Source organism: Egretta garzetta, unplaced genomic scaffold (assembly GCF_000687185.1).
Source record: "Egretta garzetta isolate BGI_Z169 unplaced genomic scaffold, ASM68718v1 scaffold33, whole genome shotgun sequence".
NCBI classification, from domain to species: domain Eukaryota; kingdom Metazoa; phylum Chordata; class Aves; order Pelecaniformes; family Ardeidae; genus Egretta; species Egretta garzetta.
The window spans coordinates 1449640-1476438 of NW_009259250.1; the positions used below are offsets into that span (position 1 = coordinate 1449640).

The 26799-nt window shown below is 42.8% G+C and overlaps 1 protein-coding gene across 1 annotated transcript in view; it reads left to right on the top strand.

Moving 5' to 3' along the window:
- Positions 1–23710, top strand: part of LOC104123798 (sucrase-isomaltase, intestinal) — a 55987-nt gene extending 32277 nt beyond the window's left edge. Inside the window, exons 12-18 of the mRNA XM_035891688.1 lie at positions 1045–1162; positions 4353–4521; positions 5056–5172; positions 7898–8046; positions 18628–18716; positions 19090–19139; positions 23516–23710. Coding sequence (XP_035747581.1) covers positions 1045–1162; positions 4353–4521; positions 5056–5172; positions 7898–8046; positions 18628–18716; positions 19090–19139; positions 23516–23710 — 887 coding nt within the window. The remainder of the gene's footprint in view (positions 1–1044; positions 1163–4352; positions 4522–5055; positions 5173–7897; positions 8047–18627; positions 18717–19089; positions 19140–23515) is intronic.
- The last annotated feature ends 3089 nt before the right edge of the window (positions 23711–26799 follow it).

Consider the following 26799-nt stretch of genomic DNA (forward strand, 5'->3'; position numbering starts at 1 on the left):
GCTGAACTTCACATGGCATTTTCGTGGAGGTTACCTGCAGAGGACGAGAATCACATTTTCCGCACCAAACGGGCTTTGCCAGCATCTCCTTAATATGGGATCAAAGACCAGGCAGCATCTGTGCAGCCAGTTTGTGCCTCGTATTACTTCCCCTTGGCTCAGCTAAACTGGTGCTGTGCCAGCGACATCAGGGCTACCCCCAACTTCTACTGAACGCAAAAATCCACCGCTGCCGCCACTGGCTGTGACCTGCTGGCAGACAGAGTTGCTGGATAACCCATCCCCATGCGAATATACCCATTACAGTTGTCCTTGCTCTCCGCCGCGCAGCGTATCGGGCCGTAGCAGATGACTCCCCATGGACTACGGCACCTCACGCTTTTTCCTCCCCTGCCCACCTCTGGCGCTCCCTGCTCATCGCTCGCAGCGCTGCTTGGGGCCGTGCCATTAGTCCTGCTGTCTTTTAGTCCTAGATGCCTCAGGGGAAGACAGGGGCCAAAGCTGAGCTTAGATGTGAATTTTGTTATGCTAGGGCAGAACCCTGCTGCCTACCTGCATCTGCAGCTGAGTGATACGCAAACCGAGCTCTCGTGATTTCACACTACCGTACAAGTTGCCTGAGCATCTGAATTTCTGGTTTTATTCTTTGTTTTTACTTGCGACATTTTTGCTCTGAAGTAAAATTTGTCACTATGTAAAAGAATAGGTAGCTGTATTCTTAATTCAGCAACGCAGAAATTTTCTTCCTGGCTATTACTTCCCGAATACACGATATGTGTAGAGACAGTTTTGAGTTATTGGACATAAAACGTGACATTAATTGGCAGTGTTCGCTCAGTCCTCTCACCCTCCTGAGGACACATGTGCCTGCCTGCAAGCAGGTATTCATGGCTACATGGTAACCCCTAATCGGTGCAGGTCTGGCACTTCTGCACATTTTCCTCTTCCCAAATCCTTTGGTGTTTTCACCCCTAAATGAGTAGAAATATGAAGAGGTTTCAATTGCGATGTATATAATCTTACAGTGTTTTTTATCATTCTCAGGCATTTCTGATCGTTCCCTGGCGCAAAAGACGTTGTGTCCCGACTCCAAGACTTACCTTGGAGAGCATTATAACACCCACTCCCTCTTCGGCTGGTCGCAGACAGCACCAACTTTCCAGTAAGTTTTCTAAATATCTCTAAGCAGATTTCAGGTGATTGAAATAGATTTTAAGAGCTGCTGATGTTACCTGGGAAATCTGTAACAGTATCTAATAAGAAACAGCCCCATGCTTCGTTTTACTGTTTGTCGGTTAGTAAGAAGTTTCAAGAGAAGAGGCTCTTGGGAGAAGAAACACAATCTTTTCCAAATTACTTTTCCTAGCTAAAATCAGGACCTGCTGCTAGGGCCTAACTCTTTAGCTGCTGCTTTTGTATATCTCGAGCAAGACGTTCCTATCCTCTGCTAGAGCTGCTCGGGTGCAAATGCTGCAGAAGCAGCCTTGCGGGGCATCAGGGGAGTTTTTCCATCCCTTCATTACCGTGGCCCAAGCACAGGAGTTTCTATCACTGGAAATGAAGGACCCAAACCATCCAGCTCCCCCGGCTGCTTCTGGAGCTGCTTTGGTTCCAGGCAGTGTCACGTATTTTGGCTTGGTCTCTGTCAGTCTGGGAGGGCAGAGCTGCATTGCAGCACAGTTGCTGTCAACTACTGTAAAACTCATTTTGCAGCTGGGAAGCACTCAAAACGAGCTTACACAGGCAGACTGGTGCTGTGAAGCTGGAGTGACAGTGGAAAGCTAGCTGTTGGATTAAATCAAATGGGCAAATCATGCCTTTTCCAGCAGAGATTGAGCTAAAACATGGGTAAGTTTAACACTGCAACATAAGTGCCAAAGCAGGGGGCCTTGTGCTGGCTTATTTCAGTATTTAGCACGCATTTTCGGCAGTTGTATTGTGACCCAGAGGACGTGGCTAAGTGAGCCTGCGTACGGTGTCGATGCGCTTGTGTTTTATACAATAAGCCTGGGGGAAGGGAAGCGCTGGGTAAAAGCCAGAAGCAGTTTGCCAGCTATTGTGGGCCTGGCTGGAGAGCAGTCCAGCTTTTGGGAGGAGAAGCAGAAAGTGCTAGGGACTTAGAATGGGGTTTGGGCTCCTACATCCCAATCTCAGCAAAGATCCTGCCATCACTGGTATCTCCATCAGGATTTGTCCTCTGCACACTGGGGTCCACACAGCCGTATGCTGTCTTGGTAACACTGTTCGAATAGGGATTTTGGACTTGCCTATCTTCTTGAGCTGTTTTTTTTTTTTCAGTTTTATTCAGGCTCTGTGCCAGCAAAGCCATTTGCCTGAGACAAACCCTGTGAATTTAGCAAGAAAAGCTCCATGTGCTGGCACATCTGCCCCAGCGTGCCCACTGTCCCGGCTGTGCTAACCTGGACCAATGCTGTTGGGACGGTTACTGCTGCATGGGTCCTTGCAGCCTCCCCCAAACCTTGCAAACCTTCCCCGTTCCTGCAGCGCTTGCTTCCAGGGCTCCTTCCAAAAGAAACACATATTTTGCTGAGCCAAATGTAGAGAGTCCTTCAAGGCTGGAGAACACCACCAAAAGCATAAGCAGAGGCCGGATTCGCTGTGAAGCTGGGAAACTTTGATGAAGGATTTTTCATACATATTCATCTGGGTTTCTCAAACACATTTCTTTTGAGGGCTGATTGTATACCCTTTCTGCATTCACTCTTCACAAATAATATACTAAATTAAATTACTCACAGGAGTATTTAGCAAACCAGCATCAACTGGAGGATATTGGCTGAAAATGAATGACAAGTTCATAATCTTATACAAAACAATTCTAAGAATTATTCTAATGCAGCCAGAGAATAGGAAGTGTCATCTGACCCATGTCAAATGGCTCAAATTGGGATACATACAGCTTGTATGCAGCTTAACACCAAGAGATATTTGCACACGATATTCTGTAAATAATTTCAATCAACAAATACATTTGATGACATTAGGACCTGCTTGGCAATGGTACACAATAGACTGAAATTTATTCAATAAATTACTTGTTGCAAATGCAGCTCTGGGTGATAGCTGCGTTGACCCGATGTTGCCCTCATTAACACCTGCATTTGCAAATGGAGCCAAAGACTTGTGCTGCACAGGCAGAGGGGAGGACTCATGTTCAGGACATCCATGAAATGGCTCCAAAATGCCATTTGTACAACACACATGGAGTCTTGTGCAGTTGTGGGGCCCAAGAGTGCACCTACAACCCAGAACCAGTGGGTCCCTCATGGTTCATGAATTGCACCTCTTGCTGCACATGGCCCATAAGGTTAATATGTTTAGGCTTGCGTGAAAGCCGTTGGGTTTTTTGCTTCAGAAAAAAATGTTGAAGCGTTTTAAAGGTTCTGTGCCGTTACAGAACCGATGCCGAATATTGGCCATTACGAATACGGATGAAAGAGCTCTTGATCAAATCTCATTAAGGAAAGGGAGAAGGAGATAGATGGTGAACAACATGATTAATATTTCATGCTACGATTTGCCAGAGAAACTAAGCTGTGTTACCCCAAATCGCATTAAAGCAGAGTTGAATTTCTGTTCCTGCAATATATAATATTGCAATACGTAATTATGTACAGTGATTACCCTGTGTTGAGGAATTTTGTAACAGATTTGTTAATAAGGCATATTGCACTTCCTTGATTTTCTGGTGATGCAGCAAAATTATTTTCAAAACACAAGGAAAAATTCATTACACCACTAATTCTGTAATGAAACCTCACATATCAAACAATTACAGGAAACCAGAGGAAATACGACAAGGATGGGGTGACATTCTGAATGACTACATTTTTGCTTATTTATTTTTTAAAGATGTTTAAATATTGTTTTGATTTTTTTTTTTACTTTTAATTCCAGGATATTAGAACTTTATCTGCCAAAACAAATCTCTAAATAAATCCTATGTTGTAAAAAATAGATATTATACTGTTTTTTAGGAAACTGCAGGACACTAAATTAAATGTACTAATACAGAAAGGAAATTATGTTTCAATTTTTCAGTTTGTGACACTGTTGAGAATAAATTAAACACAAATTATTTTTTAGGAAGACTAAAAATACCTGAAACAAATTGCTTTGTGGATCAGATAGATTTTAGTTTTTTATTTTGGCCACTGAGTAAAACTTCCAATTATTTGCAGTTTTGCGGCCACATTTTCACGTGGCTTGTCGCCACAATAATAACTGTTTCACAAATAACACCCCTTCGGATAAAATTGTGCTCAGGTTGATCATATGACTCTGTTGGTTACCATTCTCATTTTTAATGATCTTGTTGCATTTCTTCACAGTGTTGTCCAGCAGGCCACTGGAAAGCGAGCATTTGTCTTGAGTCGGTCTACATTTGTTGGGAGTGGGAAGCATGGGGGTCACTGGCTGGGTGACAACTTCTCTCAGTGGAAGGACATGCACCAGTCAATCATTGGAATCCTGGAATTCAACCTCTTTGGCATCCCCTATGTAAGTCCGATGTCCTTCAGGCAGCTGCTGGCTCATACACAATATCACTTTAAATTAACTCAAATATTTTCTGAAATAAGCTGCTTGAGACGGCCAGCAGTGACGGCCTCCACAGCATAAGGAACTGCAGATTAAAAAAAAGTTAAATGTCATCAATCTTGGCTAGCTGAAGAGAAACAAAAATAGCACTGCTAGATTCCGATTAAATCACTGCATGCCATCCAAAACTGATCTCTTTGTATTACGCATTCTATCACTGAGGTTGCTCCGTATATTTCTGGGTTTGTACGCTGGGCTGGAGAATTTGTGGAACTATTGAGATATGGTCAGATCTTCCATAGTGATGTTAATGCTCTAGGAGCCAGTAAGATCTCAGTGCTGGAAAAATTCGTATCATTATGGAGCATTCTTATAAAGTCGTCAGAAATAGGTAGCTCTTTCCAAAAATTATTTTTGTTAACAAACTTCTGTAGTTACTCATTTTTGGGCTTCAGTCACAATCACAGTTATTCAATGATTTTATTTTTTCTTTAGATTGGTGCTGATATCTGTGGGTTTAACTATAACACTACCTATGAACTCTGCTTGCGCTGGATGCAGCTTGGCTCTTTCTATCCTTTTTCCAGAAACCACAATGCAGAGGGAAATAGCGTAAGTAACCGAAGTTACACCAAGCTGTAGCCTGTGATTACAAGTACCAACAACAGTGATTTGTGTTACTTGGTCAGAAATTACTCTGCCACTCTCAGGTAAACTGGAGCGGCAGGTGAAAAGGAGTGCTGCGCTGAGAGAAGGAATTACATGGTGAAGTGTAAATTTTTCCATTCCGCGATGTAAAGGTGACACAGAAACGCTGAAAAATATGTAGCATAAAAGCCATGGGGAAATGGGTGCTGTGTGTTTTGAATGACAGAAAATGGTCTTCCCACACTGCTGGTAAGATCATCCCCTCCATCTTTTACCTACTGAAGCCCAGGTTTTATTTAAGAGCCAGTGTCAGCACATCTTGCGACTTTCTTGTTCACTTCAGTTTTTATTTCAGTACTTCTGTAGCTGTAACAGGTATTGCAGGAAGGGCAGAGAGGGCATTATACGCCATCCTTGCTGTTTAAAAGCAAGTTTCAGGCAAATGCCACTGTTAGAAACTCCAGACAAACATGTGAGAACTCCAAGGAGAGGCAGCGACAGCGACAGCGTTAGCAGGCAAGAAGCAACCAAGACTAAGAAAGGCCAATGAGCCCATGAGGGGGATGAAAAAGAGCAGTTGCAGTCCAGACCTATGCCCTGGCTTCGACTTATCATAAAGTCCTTTCGAGATGTGTCACAGACAGGAAGAGTTATCAGGTTGTTTCTAACTATGAACAGTTTGAAGGTCTTGCAGCCTTTGTAACTGCACTGTGTTTATCTGCAATTACGATTAAATGATTCTGCTAGTTCAGTAAATGTCTTTTTTTTTTTCCCCCTCCTGTAAACTGATCCATGCAACACTGGAGCTCAGGTTATTAGCTAACCTTCAGTTTTCTTTGAAGTTGCATGATCAAAATGTCGCAACATTTACCCCCCCAGAAAGGCCTCTGTCTCTGCGTGGAAGTATGATGGACATTTAGCAACTGGGCGAATGCAGGAATAATAATCTATAGCGCTGTCATTAAGAGGATCAGGAATTACCTGGTAGATCCCTGAGACATGCTGAGATATTTGCCTCTAGGAGAATGAATGTCTGTGAGGTGTTAGCTACTGCTGCTGATAAATATTTTATTTTAAATATTTTATTTACCTCTCCACTAAAATTAGAGGTTACCTAATTATCTATATATGTTTGCTTGGCCCTTTGAGCACGCAAACGGGGTCTGACCTGGGTGAGTGCGTGTTAATCACGTCTGCACAATTTTGTATCAGGACAAGAGCAATGGGTCTACGTGACGGGAGCCGCAGCTCAGTGTGGAGTGAATGGCAGAAGTGACAGCAGATACATTTGGTTTTATCGGATTACTTAAATCCATTTAAAACAGCGTGTTCGCTGAAAGAAATGAACAAGTCACCCAAAATGGGTGACTCAGCATCACCTAAGAAGTCTGTCTGCTTTTTTGTGAACTTAGGCAATATTTGTACAGTATCAAAATACTGGTAAAAATACAATGCAGTTTTTGAAATAATAGATAGATGCTCTGGAGAGCAGAGCCAGCAGGGAATATTATCAGTGACTAATTCTGATGTAAACATAATAATGGAGAAATTTAACTTAAATATTGAGTTTCATGAATATTAAGTTAGTGTTAAAATAAAATCTTAAATATCCACTTTGCCTAATCCATTGGGGATTTCAAATGGTTTAATTAATACTTTTCTTGTCTGAAAAGCACTAGATAATATAAAAAGCTTTGTTACTTCTGTTCCTTTTATGTTTCATTATCCTTGGAATTCATCATACATTCTTCAATTTAATGAGAAAACTGAGTATTATGGGAAAATTTTGTGCGGGAGGAAGAAGGGAGCCATGTGACTCGTTAGGACTGGAGAAGGTCGGAGAGGAGGAATTAAAGGAGATGTAACTTTCCCGTAGCAGCACTGCCCAGGGCTGCGTGCTCTGCATCCTGTCTCAGGGGATAGTCAAGGTTGCCTGGAAGTGGATTAGGAGCAGCCAACGAGTGTAGACAGATTGCTTTAACCTGCCCTCTTGACGGTGGGACGCAGTATGCGTGCCCTCTCTCCCAGGAGAGCATCGCCAGCAGCGAGGAGGCGAGGGGCACTGCTGATGTGCGGTGTCCCCTCAGTCGGGGCATCCTGAAATGGTCGGCACAGGAGAAGAAATCAAGTTTCTTTGTATGGATGAAAGGTTTTCCCCACTGCACGTGGTGACTCCTGTTGGCTTCAGCAAGTCCATGAATGTGCTCTTACTTTTAAATAGATTTGCCTTGATGTTCTTGGACAACATGATTATGCTTTTGCCTTTGTTTTGCAGATTATCAGTCAGCTTCACCTTTTCTGTCCCAGAGGGCTTGCATCTCCAGGATAAATTGATTTCTAGAGACAGGGTGTCTGTTCCCGAGCACAGACATGAAACCCCAGCTCCCCTCCCATCACAAGGTTAGGGGCGGTTGCAGATGGCTCACATACACCCCAGTGGGGCCTGATCTTTCTGAACTCACTGGAATTTTTCAAGTTGAATAATTTTATACAAATACTAGTTTGCTGATAAAGGATGTTGTTCTTAATACATTTTCCAGTTTGCAAATCAGTACTTTTTCTTGTTTAAACATTCGCTTCCATAGCATTATGTCAGCCACAGCTCTCCTTAGGTTGCACGCAGGTTCTCTGTTGAATTTGCAGTCCCCAGTTACAATGCTCAGTACAAATCAAAACTTTTCCTTAACAGGAACAAGACCCAGCGGTGTTTGGTGAGGAGTTTGCCAAGATATCTCGCGCTACGCTTCAGATCAGATACTCACTGCTGCCGTACTTGTACACCTTGTTCTTCGAGTCTCACGTTCACGGAAACACGGTGGTGCGGTCACTGATGCACGAGTGAGTTTGGAGTCTCTCTTTTTTATCATAATTTACTCAGAAAAGTAATTGAGCTTCTATGTATAAACGAGTTGATACCTGTTTGAGAATAGTCACAGTAATATTACTGCATGCCCTCTCTTAAAAAGAACAGTTTAACAATGAAATCTAATCAAATTACATGCACAAAAATAACTCAATATATGCAATGGATTTTCATTAAAATATAACCTATATTTATTTCCAGTGGGAAAAAAAAAATTAAGTAAGGAGAATTCTGAAAATTTCTTGTCTTAGGCAAATATGCAGTTGTTTTTTATTTTAAAAATAGGAATCACATACCTGTATTTTCTGGATTTGAATGAAATCTATGAAATCTGTATTCTGATCCAGAATCATAGAATCATAGAATGTTTTGGGTTGGAAGGGACCCCTAGAGGTCATCTAGTCCAACCCCCCTGCAGTGAGCAGGGACACCGCTAACCAGACCAGGTTGCTCAGAGCCCCGTCCAACCTGGCCTTGAATGTTTCCAGGGATGGGGCCTCCACTACCTCTCTGGGCAACCCGTTCCAGTGTCTCACCACCCTCATTGTAAAAAATTTCTTCCTTACATCTAGTCTAAATCTGGCTGCCTCTAATTTAAAACCATTACCCCTTGCTAAAAGATTGTCCCCATCTTTTCTATAGGCCCCCTTTAAGTACTGAAAGGCTTCAGTAAGGTCTCCCTGCAGCCTTCTCCTCTCCAGGCTGAACAACCCCAACTCTCTCAGCCTGTCCTCATAGGAGAGGTGCTCCAGCCCTCAGATCATTTTAGTAGCCCTCCTCTGGACTCGCTCCAACAGTTCCATGTCCTTCTTGTGCTGAGGGCTCCAGAGCTGGACGCAGGACTCTAGGTGAGGTCCCAACAGAGCGGAGTAGAAGGGCAGAATCCCCTCCCTCAGCCATGTTTCCAGTGGGGCCTCCACTACCTCTCTGGGCAACCCGTTCCAGTGTCTCACCACCCTCATTGTAAAAAATTTCTTCCTTACATCTAGTCTAAATCTGGCTGCCTCTAATTTAAAACCATTACCCCTTGCTAAAAGATTGTCCCCATCTTTTCTATAGGCCCCCTTTAAGTACTGAAAGGCTTCAGTAAGGTCTCCCTGCAGCCTTCTCCTCTCCAGGCTGAACAACCCCAACTCTCTCAGCCTGTCCTCATAGGAGAGGTGCTCCAGCCCTCAGATCATTTTAGTAGCCCTCCTCTGGACTCGCTCCAACAGTTCCATGTCCTTCTTGTGCTGAGGGCTCCAGAGCTGGACGCAGGACTCTAGGTGAGGTCCCAACAGAGCGGAGTAGAAGGGCAGAATCCCCTCCCTCAGCCTGCTGGCCACACTTCTCCTAATGCAGCCCAGGGTATGGTTGGCTTTCTGGGCTGCCAGCGCATGTTGTCAGCTCATGTCCAGCTTTTTGTCCATCAGTACTCCCAAGTCCTTCTTGGCAGGGCTGCTCTCGATCCTTTCTTCCCCCAGCCTGTATTGATACTGGGGGTTGCCCCAACCCAGGTGCAGGACCTTGCACTTGGCCTTGTTGAACCTATTGAGGTTCACACAGAATGCCAAGAGGCCTCATACAGAGATGTCTCCATATTCCAATCATCCACAGCATTTGCATTTTCCAATTTAGCTCTTGCATCTGCATGCTATGTATGAAACCTACATCTGTGTCCACAAATTGTACAGAGAAAAGAGAGAGCTGTTTGAATGTAGAAGCAGGTGCAAAACCGAGATTAATAAATACAGACTGAAAAATCTCTCGGAAAGGGTAACCTCAGATTTCTGGAACAACTCATTTTTTCTGTTTGGAAGAAGCAGGAATCAAAGTGAGGTTTAGTTTTGCTCTCAGCATCTTTTAATTAGCTTTTTACCTGCTTTTGGTAAATTTTCTACTTTGGAATGCTTTATGCAAAGACCTGAGGAAAAGAAGTGCAAATAATGGGCGTGAAAGGCTGCTGCCCGAAGCTCTGAGACGATTTAGTTGCATTGGTGCAGGCTACATCCCAGACTGTTTAATGTTCTTTTTCCCTTTAAGTTAAAAACATTTTGGTTAAAGTGTAAGGCATTTTTTTTTGAAAATTAAGCTGAGATTACACTAAAGTGCAGACTGTTCGAGTATGGAAAGGATATGCACAAAACCTGTTTTGCCTACTCAGCTAACTGATATATTTTAAAAGCAGTATCCTTCCCCTTCCTACTCTGCTACCTTATTTAACTGGGTTAAATTAAGAAGTTTTATAGGTACTCATGTCTTACATGTCTTCTGACTACTCCCAGCATACTTCTACTCTATTTGGGCCACATCTACATTAGCAAATGCCCAAATTTGCTTTGATTTGAGTTGTAGAGTAGCCTCAGATGCACCAGCAGAGATTTCTGTTGGGTGAAACGGCCAAAAGGTGCACTCCAGCCATCTACAGGAGTTCAGTCAGTGGGACCGGACTGGGATTACTAGGAAATAAAATCTCTAAAATGCATGTAGGGAGTGTAGACATCAGGACATCAGCACAAACTGTTTCACTACCCAGGTCCCATCCTAGCGGGCACATCATTTGCTAATGTTACCATATCTAAGTCCTAAAGCGGTTTAAAAGTATTTCTTAGTATTGTTAGTTAAGTCTGGTTACTGCTGTTACCTAGTGAGTATTTCTTACTATTTATAATTGTTCTTCATTGGTTTAGTGGGTCTGCTTGAGTAGAGAAAGTGCCCCGGATGCTAACAGGAGGTGAAATGTGGGGTTTAGAGAAAGAGAAAACTGAAAGAGTATTTTCAATATATGGATGATGGAATTTTACATCAAACCTTTCCCTTACTTGTTACAAATACAAAGGAGACTTAAAAAACCTGCACTGGTGTTTCAGGTAGAGCTGTTACAAGTTCACAAGCCCCACCGTGAAAACAACTCTGCCCAGGCAGGGAGTCTCTGAGCAATAGCTTTTTTATGTGGGCATTTCAGGTTTTTCATTTCATTTCATTTCAAATATTTAGGTGCTCGTTTCAAACAACAAACAAGAACAACATCCCAGTAGATTTCTAGAAGCATTTTAGGTGCCTCTGAGGCTTTCACTTGGTAAAACAGAGGCGCCAGTAGCTCAGCTGTCCAAAAAAACCAGGAGGTGGTAATCCGTTACTGGAAGGGAAAGCTCCACTTAATGGCTAAAGAGGGGAAAAATAAGACAGACGAGAGGCCAGCATCTAACCATAGGAAGTGCCTTTCGTAGGTCACAGATATGGCTTAAGGTCTTATATTTTCAAAACGGGAAAGTTCATTTGTTTGCTGAACTTGTGCTCGCGGTTGCTATAATTGCAAAAGAAAATGGTGCTGCGTTAGATGGTGAGACGCTTGTTTCCATGTGCAAATAAGATCAGCTTCTCTTTTGCCATAGTTTCTTGATCAGTTTTTCTCCTGAAATCTCCTACAACAGAGTATATTGAATCAGTATTATCATTTTAATACAGCTAAAATAAAAATACAGAGAAGCTATGGAGATGACAAGAAAAACTAAGGGGTTATATTTCAAAAACTTTAAGACAAGGTAATGAATCAAAAACCACACCCCACTTTAAATAGTTACAAAGCATTATGTCAAAATGCAATAATGACCAAGATTAGGGTGTCCAAAAGAGCTACTGGTTTTGTCAAAACGCAATAATGACCAAGATTAGGGTGTCCAAAAGAGCTACTGGTTTTGACAGATAAAGAAACTCCAAATAAATTGAGGCAGAGCCTGAAACATGCCTTCAAGAACATTTTTTCCTGAGTGCCATGCACTCCCCTAAACTTGCAATATTTTAGAAATCCGAAGACCAAATAGAAATATTTTTATTGCCAAGGTGGCTCTGCTCATTGAGGGCAATTGCTGTAAGTCAGGTGTAAGTCCGTATGCCCATGCCCTGAGCAGGCAGGGTATCAGAGCAGGGCACTGACACCGAGCCACCCTGCTCCGGCCAGCATAGCACTGAAACCTGCCTGTAGACTGGGGCAGCTGGAAAGCCAGTTGAACAGACATGGTAAACAAATTTTTGAACAAAAAATGTGTATGACCTTAGAGAATAATATGTTAATATGCAACAGCCAGTGTGAATTTGTCAAAAATAAATGAAGGCAAGCCCACCCAGTTGCCACCTCTGACAAGGCAGCAGGGCTGTTGGATGGGGAAGGGGGCAGAGGAGCAGGAGAAAGCAGGAGGTGCAAGGTACCTTGATTTTAGGAGGGCTTGGGACATGCTCCACGTGACATTCTTACAAGCTAACTAGGGAGCGAGGATCTGTTATGAAATTCTTCCTGGATAGGTTTACAAATGTTTGAAAGCCTATTCAAATTCTCAAGGATTTTGTGCCAGGCAAGTGGAGGTTCCTGAGATGGGGAGGATCTCTCCTTTTTGCCAGGTGCTATTCAATATTTTCATTAGCGGGTGTGTGATGGAACAGAGATCTCTTCCCAAGCTGGCAGATGATGCCTGGCAAACGGGACTGTAAGCACTCTGGAGGGCATGATCAGAATCCAAAACAATTTTAATGCATTGAATAAAATGGGCTGAATTCTGTAAATTTTCATCCATTCAGGAAAGGCAGCTAAAAAGCTCAATATGTATGAACATTGCTTTGTGTTTGTCCTGCAAAAGATTTCTAATGCAAATCTGTGAAAGGTGTGGGAAGCCAAATCCAAGGATTGTCACAAATGCTTTAGATCCTAGCGCACAGTGTAATTACTCCGTGGTCCCTCTCCTGGTCCTGGCCCCTGTCCTGCTCTTTGGCTCCCTCAATGAAGCCTCAACCCACTGGACAGAAATTAAATTTGTTGTTTTCCCACTGCTGCTGTTCTGAAAAGAAAACAGCTCCCACATTTGTGAGGGTTCTGGTCTGCTCCAGTATGGTAGGTGCTACTGTAATTTCTGAATCTGCCTAGCTTTTGGCATTCCCTCAGCCAGGAAAAATATTTGGCAATGTTGAAGGTTGTCTTGAGGAAGCAGATTTCTTGTCACAGTGAGTAATATAAAAATATTCTGCAAGTTCTATAAAAATGTGAATCAACATTACGTATCTCACTTTCAACACTAGATTTACCTCCGATCAGCAGACTCATGGCATAGATACCGCCTTCCTTTGGGGACCTGCTTTTATGATTGCTCCCGTTCTTCAAGAGGCAAGTACTGTAATTAAAAAATGCCATCATACTGGAATAAAAGAAATGACCTGCGCTTAGGGCATTGGATGACATTCAGGGCATGTTTGCTCATATCCACCCATTTCTTCCCTCCACTGTCCAAGCCTGCAGAAGGCATTTCTGAGCAGCACCGACAGTACGGGGGGTGAAAGGGAGGGCACGGCATTTCCCTGCTACTCCAAGCACCTGATGGGTGTAAAGAGGCTGGATGCTGCCCCTCGCGTGCTCCTGTTGCTGTGCTGACAGCTCCCTCCACGGACACACACAGAGCAGTAACTGTTGAGCTAGGAAGGAACACACAGGTATTAAAGCGAACTGGTTTCCATATTACCACTCGCTCACAGCATTCTGGAACCACAGCATCTCAAGGGCTGCGCTAGGAGTTTCCCAGCGTCACGGGCAAATGCGGTCATTACAGAAACGGTAACCACAATGTTTGCTGCTCGTAAGAAAGGTTTTATAAGCAGCATTTTCCTATGGCTGTGCTGGGCATGGCGCTGGGGTCAGGGCTCTCGCTGCTCGGCTGGGGTAAGGGCAGGTTTCCCTCCTTGCCCCACCACTAACTGCTGGCAGCACCAGGACAGTGCATCTGGGCAGAGCTGAATATTTGCATGGGATGTACCCTCGAGCTGTTTGCCATCAGTATGCTGCCAGAATACCCGATATATTTTCTAGACATTGCTGGTGATCAAACATATAAACAGGCCACTGTTAGTCACCTTTCTTTATCCAGCCCTTGTGCCTCTCTAAATTGAGAAGGAAATTCTTATTCCTGCATCTAAACCCGTTCTGACTCCACCGAGGCACTTCGTTCATCAGTCTTCCATCTGCAGACTCCCCCAGGTCTCTAACAGCTGATGATGAACAAGGACATTTCTCAGGGTCTCAGGCCAGCAAGATGATGAAAGATGTGAGACAAACCTTCCCGTGACGAAAGGGTGACAAGCCAGGGGTGGCCTCCTGCAAAGAAGTGAATGAAAAGGAACGTTATAAGGCTATATAAAATGATTGGGAGTCTAGATAAGGGGTTCCTAATGTTTTTTGGGGGACTGCAGCACAAAGTGAAGGCCGGGTGCCTGTGACCTCTGGGGGGAAGCAGAGCTTTGGGGGCAACAAGTTGCTGGGTCTCGCAGTGGGAGAGGGGTGGCAGCCAGGGCTTGTGCCAGCTTGGGGGGCAGCGGTCAGGGGCGAGCTGTATGCCCCTTGCCATGGCATCGCAGGCTGGCAGCGACCATGTTAAACTGCAGCACAGCACCCACTCGTCTGGAGAAGGTGGGCCAGGGACAGCTTTCCCTTTGGGTCAGGGACAACTTTCCCTTCGGGTCAGGGACAACTTTCCCTTCGCTCTTTGAGTCCTAGGGTATGAGCATGTGAGACATCCATCAAAATTAAAGCATGGAACTGCCTTATGCACTGGCTTGTTATTTAGGGAGTCACGAAGGCAAGGCTCATCACGATTCAGATGGCAGCTACACACTTCTCTGCAGACCAGAATATCCAGGGTTGTCATAATAATGCAGAGGAAATGTGAAGCGAGGGGCATCTTGACTTTTAGAGGTTTTCCTTCAAGTTTTCAAGGCACTTTATAGATTAAGCCAACCTTTACCTGTTAAACAGCTAGTAAGACCTAAATAGACAGAGCAAACTACCCCAACCTTACTTACTGCAGCTCTAGGACGTTTTGTCGGAAATACCTAGCGCTGCCCACCGTGGGAGTCAGGCCACAGGACAGGACAAATTTCCAGGTTAGCAATTCTCATATTCTAATGTGAGATATGCATACTTTAATAAGTCAGTTATTTCTTACTCCTTCTATTAGTTTATATATATATAAGTTTTTATATATATATATTATACTTAGATAGATAGATAGATAGAATCACTAAAATGCCAAATGGTAACTTTGCCTTAACTTTCCTCCTCTGCCTTTACTTTTTATGCTCCTGCTGCTCCCTGGGGTAAACCTTGGGGGTAAACCATAACTCTGCAAAGGGGCAGACATCTATGTTGAGAATCAAAATTATGTTTGTGAGAATAAGCAGCTTGCAACAAAAAAGAAGTATGCTTTGATTCCAACTTTTCCTGGAGTTCTTAATTCAAAGTGCCTTTTAATGTGATTTCATCCCTGCAGCAATATGATACAACGCATGCTGCAAAACGGGGTACAGCAATTGTGCAATTAACAACATATTATTTATTACTATTTAACTGCAACTTTAAACTGCTGCCAAGAAGACAAATATCTGTGTGTCCTCCTTGCCAGACCTTGCGCTCTGCCTGTTTCTGCAAGAGGAACGGTGCAAGATGTACTGAGCAGCGGTGTCCCCCCGCTCCATCATCGGATGTGAAGTCCTGCCTTGCAAAGGCTGCCAGAAACCTCACTGGGGTTGCTCAGATGTTAGAGGAGCGCACCTAGGCCAGTTACATTTGCAAGACACAGAGCTATATACTAGACTAAAATAATCACATAACATTGACTCATCCCACGGAACTGCAGTAACCCCCCCCAATAGGATAGGCTCGTCTGTTTAACATTATAGATTAGCCAGCGCTAGTCCACTGCTATGATAATAACTCAGCCATAATATCCAAGATTTGATGTTATTAGAATATTCAGCATACATCTCTCCATGCACAAATATAATAAAGCTAATGTAATATCAGGAATGCAAAAAAAAAAAATACTTTAATGGCTTTATATCAATTGCAGGGAGCAAGATCTGTGGATGTATACTTCCCTGAAGCACCATGGTTTGACTACTATACCGTATGTATTTTTAAGACTCAGTTTCTTACATTTTTTACATAATTTAAAATGGTACTATTCCAGCAAAATAACTTTTAGCAATGTTCAGCAGTATTTTCACCTCAGCATCTGTGTTTAAGAAAACTAGAGCACAAAAAGTCTACACCAGGCTAGCTGGAGAGTAAATTACACAGCTTTCAGTAGCATTTTATTTTCTATTTTTGGTTTGTAAAGCTCTAAGACACAAAGAACTGAATTTTCAAGAGCAGCCTAGAAATTCATGAAACTGTCAAGATTTCTTTCTTTCTTCCTCACTTAGTGCATGTTTTAATTCTTGTAATGATACACTTCCTTGCATAGAAATGGAGACGGAAATCTGAGTTGTCCTCCTGAGAACATGCTGCAAACCATTCTGTGCGTGCAGTTTTGCACATAGATCACTTTTGACAGAAGGTGTATTTAGAGAGCAGGGTGAGGCTCCCCTCCAAAAGATGCTTCCAAGAGATGCAGAACAACCTGTTCTGTGGAAAATGCCAGCCTCTCGTAGTTTCAGCGACTGCAAGTTTTGACCTTTCGAACACCATCCCCAGTACTGCATTTCCAAAAGCGCTCGGTTTCAACCTGCCTACACCCCGCTTCAATCTGCAGGATTAGCCCAGCGTTGGCTGCAGCAGGAGCAGTGAGGCTGATGCTGAGAACTTTCGGAAACGGGAACCCAGGAGCATCAGGCTGTTGTTCACTATCCCGAGCGACGCTGGCAGGGGAGCGGGCAGGACAGAAATGCTCTCAGAGGAAATTCAGACTTACTTTTAAAGAAGTTTGGTCGTTTTCAGCATTTGGCTGGTGTCCTCAGATGGATGTTCATCCAACCGTCTCCCTTTCCTCTTTTCACTAGACTGTGGCACTGTAAGGCCAAGCATTCCGTTCAGCTCTCCTTGCTGTGGTTCCCTCTGAGCCCCCCTTGCTGGGCTGGGCGCGGGGACGGCAGCCCCGGTGTCCCTTGTCCTGCCTATGGGGCATGTCCCTGGCATTAGCAAAGCTCAGTTCCCAGCATTTGGCATATACTTGCCATATACATGATGCTTATCCAAAACTAAGGTTGGGTACTTACCCTAAGTTATAGTTACCATTTACAGAGGGCAAGTGCAAAGCCTTCCTGTCATCTACTACAGAGTAGATGTAAGCCTTGCCTACACCTGGTTTTGAGGCATTAAACCAAGAAGAAATAATGCAGATCACTTATGCCAGTTGTCTACACATATGCAGTTTTCACTCATTGAATGCTGTAGTTACTTTTTGAAGGGGGAAGGCTTGTCCTTAAAAGAGAAGAAAATCTATGGTTTACATTCCCAAATGATTATGAATCACTTACCTTAAACTGAAATGTGGCAGGCCCCATATGCATAAAAAGAGAAAGCAAAAGTTTCTTCTCCTTTTTGCTCTGTGTCTTGATGAGGGTTTTTTTCACAGCATATGGAATAATGATACCATTTTTAAAGACGATTTGCTGTCTTACATTCATGATGTTTCTTCTTCATGCATATGCATAACTGAAGGGGCTAGATCCTCTTTCATGTTAAAAAAGGAACTGGAATAATACCCCTGCTTTTCTGTTTGCATTTTCACTGATGTAATTGAGATGAAAATGTACCCCTTGGTCTCTTTCTTAGTGGTATATGGCCACAATGTATAGTGCTTTGGATTTTTAACCATGTTAATTGTTGCAGTAGGGTGACAAACTGCCAAGTGCCTGGAACAAGAACTATGCTACTGTGGCTGCCCCATTGAGCAAGATCCCTCTCTTCATCCGTGGAGGCCACATCCTGCCAGAACAGGCACCAGCCACGACCACTACTAAGAGGTAACGTCATCTGTGTCCATCACCCAAAAACCACAGACACATAGACAGCCAAAAAAGCAATCAAAAGAAAGTGCAGGAAAGAGACTATCAGCTGCCATCCCAGGTGATAAACACAGTATTTTTATCCCACTATTTGCTCCATTGTATTAAGAGAAGTCACCCCAGAGATGACCCACGTCATCGTCTGCACAGCTGAAAGCTACTCCTGGCTCTGTGGTTATGCTCAGAAAAGCTTCTGCACGTCTTACTGCCACACTGACCTGCTGCCAGTCATTCAAAGTAAACATATGCAAAGGGAAAATGCAAAACTCTTCTCCTTGGATGTATTTATCCAATGCCACAGGCAAGGCGGAAAAGCTCAAATCTCTTTTGAGGAAAAGGATTTCCTCACACCAGTGGGTAATATCTCACATCTGAACCATGCTCAGAAGCTAACACGAGTAGCGAAGGAAGGGAATGGCACTGTGCAGGAACCAAACCATAGTAAGTTAGCATTGGTGATCTGTTGCCTCCCAGATTGCCCAGTTATCATACATTAAAGCCACTAAAGAAGGGGAAACTTGTCCACATGAGCACTCGAAAATTGGGAATTTTAAACTTCAGTGGGACAAGGCAAGGCAAACTTTTCGTCATCATTTCCAGACTCAGTTTGGTGAGCATGGCTGTCATTCTTCTGTCGTGGCCTTTTTCGTAACCTTAAAATCAGAGTTAATTGCGTTCAGGAGTTTTTGCTAAATAACTTGGGACAGCACCCACCGGTTCGTATTGACACTTCTCAACGTGTTTGTCAACAGCCGCCTGAATCCATTTGGGCTCATTATTGCCCTGGATGAACAAGGAGAAGCTTCTGGATCTCTCTTCTGGGATGACGGTGATTCAATTGGTAAGCCTGGCCCCCCACCTCGAAGCAGTGTCTGTATACAGGGCTCTCCTCCGGCTGCCTTTCCAGCAGTATCATGGCACTGACTCCTGCTAGAAATAACTTGAGAACTGACCTGAAGTTGAACATTACAGAGGTGAAAAGCAGAGTATTTTGGTATGAGAAAGGTGTGACACCGGGAACAGCTGGTCTGCTAGGGAGGGCAATCACTCATGTCGTGTTCCCCTGAGATCACCCCAAGAAGACTAGAGGAAGAGATTAAATAACCCACAAACCATCTTAGTCTGACATTAGCTGCTCGCTACAATTAATATAAACTGTGTATGATTTTGCTCCCTGTTTTCATACCAACCCTCCTTGTTCTGTGTTTTGACAGATACTATTGAACAAGAGAACTACTTCTTGGCTAAATATACGTACAGCAAAGTAAGTAGCAATGTACAAGGTACCTACATACATACAGGTAGCATTGTAAGGTGCTGATGTCTAACTCTTCTCTGGAAAGCTTTTTTTCTTATAGCTCAGCCTTTCAACCTGATAAGCTGCCTAACGTTTTCATTTACAGACAGCTACAAAATAATCCAACTATGACTTGGGGGTGTTGGTTGCTGATAAGCTCAACATGACCTGGCAATGTACGCTTGCAGCCCAGAAGGCCAACCATGTCCTGGGCTGCACCAAAAGCAGCGTGGCCAGCAGGTCGAGAGAGGGGATTCTGCCCCTCTGCTCTGCTCTGGTGAGACCTCACCTGGAGCATTGTGTTCAGCTCTGGGGCCCCCAACATAAGAAGGACATGGAACTGTTGGAGCAGGTCCAGAGGAGGCCATGAAAATGATCCAAGGGCTGGAGCACTTCTCCTACAAGGACAGGCTGGGAGAGTTGGGGTTGTTCAGCCTGGAGAAGAGAAGGCTGCGGGAAGACCTGATTGCGGCCTTTCAGTACATAAAGGAGGCTTAACAGGAAAGATGGGCTTGTTGTGATAGGACAAGGGGTAATGGTTTTGAACTAAAAGAAGGTCAATTTAGATTTAGACTAAATGTAAGGAAGAAATTTTTTACAATGAGGGTGGTGAAACATTGGAACAAGTTGCCCAGAGAAGTTGTGGATGCCCCTTCCCCGCAAGTGTTCGGGGCCAGGTTGGACGGGACTTTGAGAACCTGATCCAGTTGAAGATGTTCCTGGTCATTGCAGCGGGGTTGGAACTAGGTGATATTTAAGGTCCCTTACAACCCAAAACATTCTGTGACTCTATGATGCTGCAGTTTTGTGTTTGCTTCATTATCATAGTGACACATCATTAACGTCCCTGCTGTGATGTGAATCTGAAAATCCATTTTTTCAGCTCAGATTTTAATTTTTTTTCTGAGTCGCTGCTTCTGGGGAATGAGGGACCTTTTCCTTGTCTTCCTCCTGTGAACACTGTCAGTCTGATCCATGGGAGAAGGCTACATTCTTCTCTTCAGTACATCCCAGCAACTTTTTCACTTTGATCACTTGAAGCTTGCACCTTGTGTCCCAGAGAATTACATAGCCTCACTTCTTTAGCTTGCATTTCCTTGTCTGACAGCACAGAGATTGCTCCCATGGTTGGTCTCCCATGGAGCGATTCAGCACGCTCCCGGCAACCCACCGTGCTGATCAGATGCTCCGTGCAGCAAAGAAATAGATTAGCCCAGGGTCAGTGCACTAATGTCTTTCACACAGCGCTCACTTCTGCGCAAACGTGTCCTGAGAAAGCTCAGTAGAAAAACCCAACAGTCTAGGCTTCAACTGAGAAAAACATGATAAAATAAACCTACTAGAAGCTCAGTAAGTATATGATAGTAAGTTGTGAGAGTTACTGTAAAAAAACTTAACCTACCTCAGAAATCTACACAGATCGTATTTTATCTACAATTCCAGCAAGAAATAGGCTATTTTATGTAGACTGTGGCATGGTTTGCGTGTCTTGTATTCCTGAAAGCCCCAAAGTAGTCTACAGAAAACATTTAAAAGAATAAAATTGTGTTAACCTCTATTGTGATACTGCTCTTCGAATATAGGTCTTCCAGGATTGACAGCAAGGCAGAGTAAACTGATGGGTTTGACGATGTAGTCTTGTATATTCGTGAGATATTTTCCTGAAACTGATACCACGTGTCTAGAATTTAAATTTAATATTCAATTTATTTTCATCTTGATTTACAAAAAAAAAAATTTTTCTTCTTCAAAAAAATGATATTTCAATGGCAAAAGGGAATTAAAATCACTTCAGCTTTCTGTAGTCTGTGTATAGTAATTTATTGCAGGAAGGCTACAGAAAAACAATATCCAGTTTTATATTAAATTCTGATCTGTGGAAATTAGATTGTTGATTCACTGGCACTTCCATTTCTCATTGCTTATATTTGACTTCTGCCTGTAAATCCATGACTGAAGTCCCTATCTGCATTCCAATAATCTCTAATGTTGATTTTTTATTATGTGTTTATAAAGAAAAAAATCCATCTCAAATAGCAAATTGTAGAGGTATGAGAAATGTACAAAAGTCTTGGTATTGCACATTTCTATATTGCTAAAAAATCGTGGATGAATAATTTAATCACACCTAGTTTTAGGCGAACACTCAAGCTTTGGTGCCTAAGAGATTTACTGATAAGGTCTGACACCATAGCAGTTACTCTGACCCCAGCACAGCGTTGTTCAGGTAACAGCTACAGGATTAGACCCTCTCATTTGTATTTTCATTTAAACAACCCAAAAGTACAAAGAAGAATTCAAGACTAGTACAGGCTCTTAAGTCTCAGAGAACAGCTTAAACTGCCTATTCTCGGGTACTGTCTCACCACGGTTGGTATTCTAATTCACTTGACACCGCCATTTTGACACATATAATGGCTAAGTGACCTAAGATAAAGTGCGCCAAATCAAAGTGGCTCATATCTTAAGCCTACCAGTCTAGAAAAATACGTGAGCCAGATGTATAAGATCCGCTGCAGTTCAGGGGTAAGCAGGGAGAGCCATAAACTCTGCCTCCATCCCCAGAGCAGATATGCTCAGACCGTACCAAGTGGGTCCAGACACTAAAGGATGGTGATGGGAAGGCTTGCCCAAGGAACCGGGAGCTTCTGAAAGAATACATTAGCCAGCAGTCAACTGAATAGCCTGAGAGCAAGTTCCTCCTAAACTGGTCCAATTTTCAGGGTGAGAATGTGGGGACAAAGAAAAGGTGCAGAGCAAGACCAGAGAGCAAGGCAATAAGAAAGAAAAATCATTACTCTGCTGCTCTGCTGCAGGAGGAAGCCCTGGCTTCTGGCCTTAGATCCAGGACTTGCTTGTCCTTTGCATTTATGGGGCTTTGGGTGATATCCGTAAGTTCCTTCCCTCTGATGAGAACTCAGGACCTTCCTTTAACCACTAGATTCTTGGGGAGGAGAGGACCGCTCATTCCCCTGGACCACCACCTCCCTGTCTCCCCAAGACCTTCAGTTCCAGACCTTGGTCACAAGGACAAAGGCGTTTACTGCACTGTCCTGGCTCAGGGCCTCAGAGCTCAAGTGCAATTTTATTTATTAATACAGCTGTAATCACTGAGTTCAGCACCACGTTGAGCTTTCTGGGTCCATGTGGCCACCTTGAGCTAGCTCTCCTGCTTGGCCACATCTGAGACAGCAATAAATCACTGTAGAGAGGTGGTCCCTATACTGAACCCCCCTGTACACTGGAGCTTCACCAATGGAGGAGGAGACACCATATAGAAGCACCCTAACACATTCTCCGGAGGCTTTTAGAGACCTCTCCCCATTTGCTCCACAATAGCCAACATTCCTTATTCAGGCAATTTAAATCAGCGCGCTAGGGATTAGCACTTATTTTTAGTGTGGATGCCTGAAATAAGCAGTCTAAGCACAGCCCTAAGTTACAAATACTGCGATGTAGCTTCTGCTCCCCTCCTACCATGCACCACTGAAATAACATAAGCTAATTTATGCAAAAGGTTCCATCATGGGTTTCTCCTTGGCATATTTTTTAAAAAGTCATGATTGCATGGCAATTCATCATTTCCTGAGCAGTGTAATTCATCTTTATTTCCTTAACAACTTTGATCACATAACAAATGCAATGATTCCTTTTCATTGGTTGTATGGGAAATTACTGTCGCTGGTGATCCAAATGAATTTGTTTAATGACTTTGCGTGTCCTCTTGATACACCCTAAATGCAGGATATTTTTAGCTATGTATTAGTAAACAAGTAGTATAACAAACAAGGCTCTGTGGACATACAGTGTTCCTTTGGTGTCCTTAAAGCTGGGACATACGCAGCAGAGATTTCTAGCAGGAGCTGTGGAGATATGGGTCATAAAATAGGGGCAAAATATCTCGTACCTGATGTTTGTGGAAGATGCTGATGGTTTAAAGCAGTTAGTTGTGGATGTTAATTAAATCTGCCTTAAGGTCACTAACTGAATCTCCGTATCTGGATTTTGGCTTTGCATATGCCACTGTACCCTGTAAATGGGTACAAGAATCAAATTTGCATTGATTACAAGCAGAAAAAACACACCGAAGAAGATTCCAAATGAATGTTGTAAATGCTATTTTGTTTCTTACTGGGTTAGTTTATAATGATACACAAAATATTTCTTATGTGAAAATTAATGTGACTGTTGGTGTCCTTTATGGTCTTAAATTTTAATGTCTACACTGGAAGACCATTCTATACATTGATTGACAGAGACGAGACCACAACAGTAACAGCATGCAGTAAGTCACCTCCAAAGAACTGCTGTGGTCCTAACATTTTCTCTGTGGCTTTTTCCAGGGAAACCTGAAGACAGAAATACTTAAAAATGGCTACCGAGGGGCTGACGTTCTGAAGTACAACAAAATTACAATTCTTGGCCTGAAACTGAGACCTCATGCTGTTGCTCTGAACGGAAGAGCCGTCCATGGAGACGCTTTCTCCTATGAGCTGAGCGGGGTAAGAGCTGCGCTGAGCAACTGTGAAAAACCTTAGGGAAGGGGGGATAGTCAATGAGTGAGCGGAACAGTTCCTCATCCACACCCCTTTACATTTCCAAGCATAAGCAGACACCAATTCTTGATACAACAGTCTGAGTTTTAAGGGGGGAAGTGACAGCAAGAGCTTTTTTAGGAAACTTTAATATTTGCTATTACACAGACACTCGTTCTCTCATTTAGTATCTGTCACTTATACAAGTTTTAAAAATAATGAAATAATGAAAAGAAGATACAGCTCCACAAACTGGGAGAAATGTTAGGAGTTTTAAGGTCATTATTATTATTCTGTTAAAATGAGAAAACCTCTCACAGTTATGTATCAACTGCTGAAAAGAAGTAGTGGAGATATTTTCTTAACAACTTCTTAAGTGTCCAAAAATGACTACAGCATAGCTGGCTTAATGATGTCTCCCTATCTTCAGAGGAGGGAAAGGTGAATTTCTGCTGTACGTTTGTTCCTAAGAAAGTATTGCTACAGTGAGACAACAGTTACCATTTCAGCATCTTAAACCGTCCAACCTCAGCGTCCCAGGTAAAAATGCATGACTTGCTCGTGCAGTGCTCCTCCTCTGGCATCAACGAGGAGACACTGCGAGGGGACGGACCAAACACCCCTAATGAAGAGCTGTGACAGCCTCTCTGGTCCCAGTTTCCTTTTCCACAGGGGAATAGACAAAAAGAGGAATGCTGAGTAAGCTGCCCTTGCTCTGGTCAGTTGTCCCCTATCTGTCACCAGCCACCAAGCTGAAGTGGGTCGTGCATGCTTTGTAGGAGATGTGGTACTTGCATCTCAGCACTGGTCTGCATTGAGGGTTCTCCCAGTACTGATGCCATAAGATGCCGCTAACTCATCATTCAATCAAAGATAGCTGAGGCATTAAGCAATGGATGTCATGTCTTATGTCACTCTACCCACTTGGCTTAATGATTTAAGTTTATTCGTAACCAAAGTGTGATCCCCATTATATGCACCTGGTTCTAATATTTATTTTATTGAAGGAATCTCTAAAGGAAGAAAATTGCTGAGAATAAATTTCTGCCTTGGAGAATCCTAAAAAACTCACTTTTAGAGGAGATGTCTTAAATAAGTGTAATCAGTATTGCCTCAAGGGAAGAAATTGTTTAACACCCAAACTGCCTCTAAGAAAGCTGAAAGCAACATAAATGTGGCAGGGTAAAGAAAACATTCCATTGAGATGTGCTTGAAGGCACCAATCACAGAAATCCAGAAGATAGATAACTGCATACTAACAGCATCACATAAAAAGATGATTAAGAAAGACTAAAAAGCTTGTCACAAAAGTATCATTTAAAATTTGATTTAAGTGCAGATGATGATCTCAGTGACTTAAGAACTATTTCAAATAATGGAGAAAAAAACACCAAACTGCTGTAGTAGGAAAGGTCCGAAACTGCACAAAAAATACATTATTTATATCAGCCAGTAACCTAAACCAGCTGAATATATTCCTCCTACAGTTCTAAGCAATTCAGTCAAACCTCTCCCACCATCCCTGTACAGATGTTGTAATGCTTTTACCTATAACCTTCTCATGTTGGAGTCTCCATTAAAAAAAAAAAAGCACTAGCATCTTGGGTTTAGATCTCAAAAAGTTACAACCCTTGTAATTAAAAAAATAACAAAAAATTTGCCATTTTCTCACGGGCTTAATGAGATGACATACTGTATAGCAGTTTAACAAGCACAAAGACTGTGCTGTTTGAAGGGATTTAGTAGAAAGTAACTTCTACCATACTGCTTTTGCTTTACAGAAAGCAAATTTGCCTAAAAGCAGTGCTTAAGCGCATAATTGAGCCACAGTTCTTTGTATATAGACGCAGTTTGCTTAGTAATAAGCCACTTATTGCTCTCAGAGCCATGCAGTGCTCCCCTGATCTGACATTTGTAATGTCACAGAATCTTCCTGTTATTGGGAGTCTCTGTCTTTTTCTTCTCCCCCCAAAAAACCCCCCCCGCGGGGTATCTTCCCCTAAAAGCCACAGGAACTGTATTGTAACTGCAGCAGGGATGCTGGAGGAGCACTTCTGCTGACAACAAAATGACCCGGGCATAGGAAGGTTCTCCTTTTTCTTCCACTTGCATCCTCTGCCGCGAAGTGCAGGAGGTTCCCGCTGTCCGTAGCTCCCAATGTCCATGCAGGCGTGCAACCTGGAGCCGCCTTTCTGGCTGCCCATCACTTTTGGGTTAGTGTTTGCATGGGGTTGCAGTATTTTTGTCTGGATCCAGCCCTGTATTTGAATAAAAGGCAAATCATTCAAGGGGTGGACTTCCTACTTACCAAGTAATGGTAGAGAACTGTTTCTGATGAAAGATGAAAGCATTACATACTTTGAAGAAGGGATCTAAGTGTAGACTGTTAGAATGATGCTAACATGAATTTGTGGGTGGCAAAGAAATAGCTTAGACGTGTGAATGGATATCATGTATTTTAAGAGATTAATAATTCTGAAACCTAAAGATAAAACTGGTGAAGTACTGAAAATTGAAATTATGAGAGTAGCATAAAGTACATCAAATTTAACATTGAACAGAGAGACATCAGGACAAGTATTGTCTTTACAATTTCATATTTAATTCATGTTATTAATTAATTTTGAACTGTTCCTGAATTTCTAAAAGGGATGTTAAATTGGATACAGCAGTAGAAAGATGCATCAAGTCAGTCTTGCCTACCAGATGAGGTTAAGGGAATCATGAAGGTCTAAGCTCAAGTTTCCCTTCTTGTTTTCTGTTTTGAGCTGGTCTTTTTTAAGTTATCACAAAGTTATTAATTATTTTTGTGTCTTTTTTTCTTTATCACAGAAACTCACTTTATGGATTTCTGCCCCACTTACTCAGGAACTCAACATTATGATTTACTAGAATGGTCAGAAAACACTGACATAATTTAGCATCCTTGGCCCTCAGATATTGATTTGACTTTGATTTTAATGTAAGAAAAACATTTAGACATTAAGAGCTTGCTTATGTACTTGATGACTGTTCTTTCCCTCTGTAGTATTTGTAACTCAGTATTCTTCAAATAAAATTTTCAGTAGTAACTAATGAGTATTACCAAAACC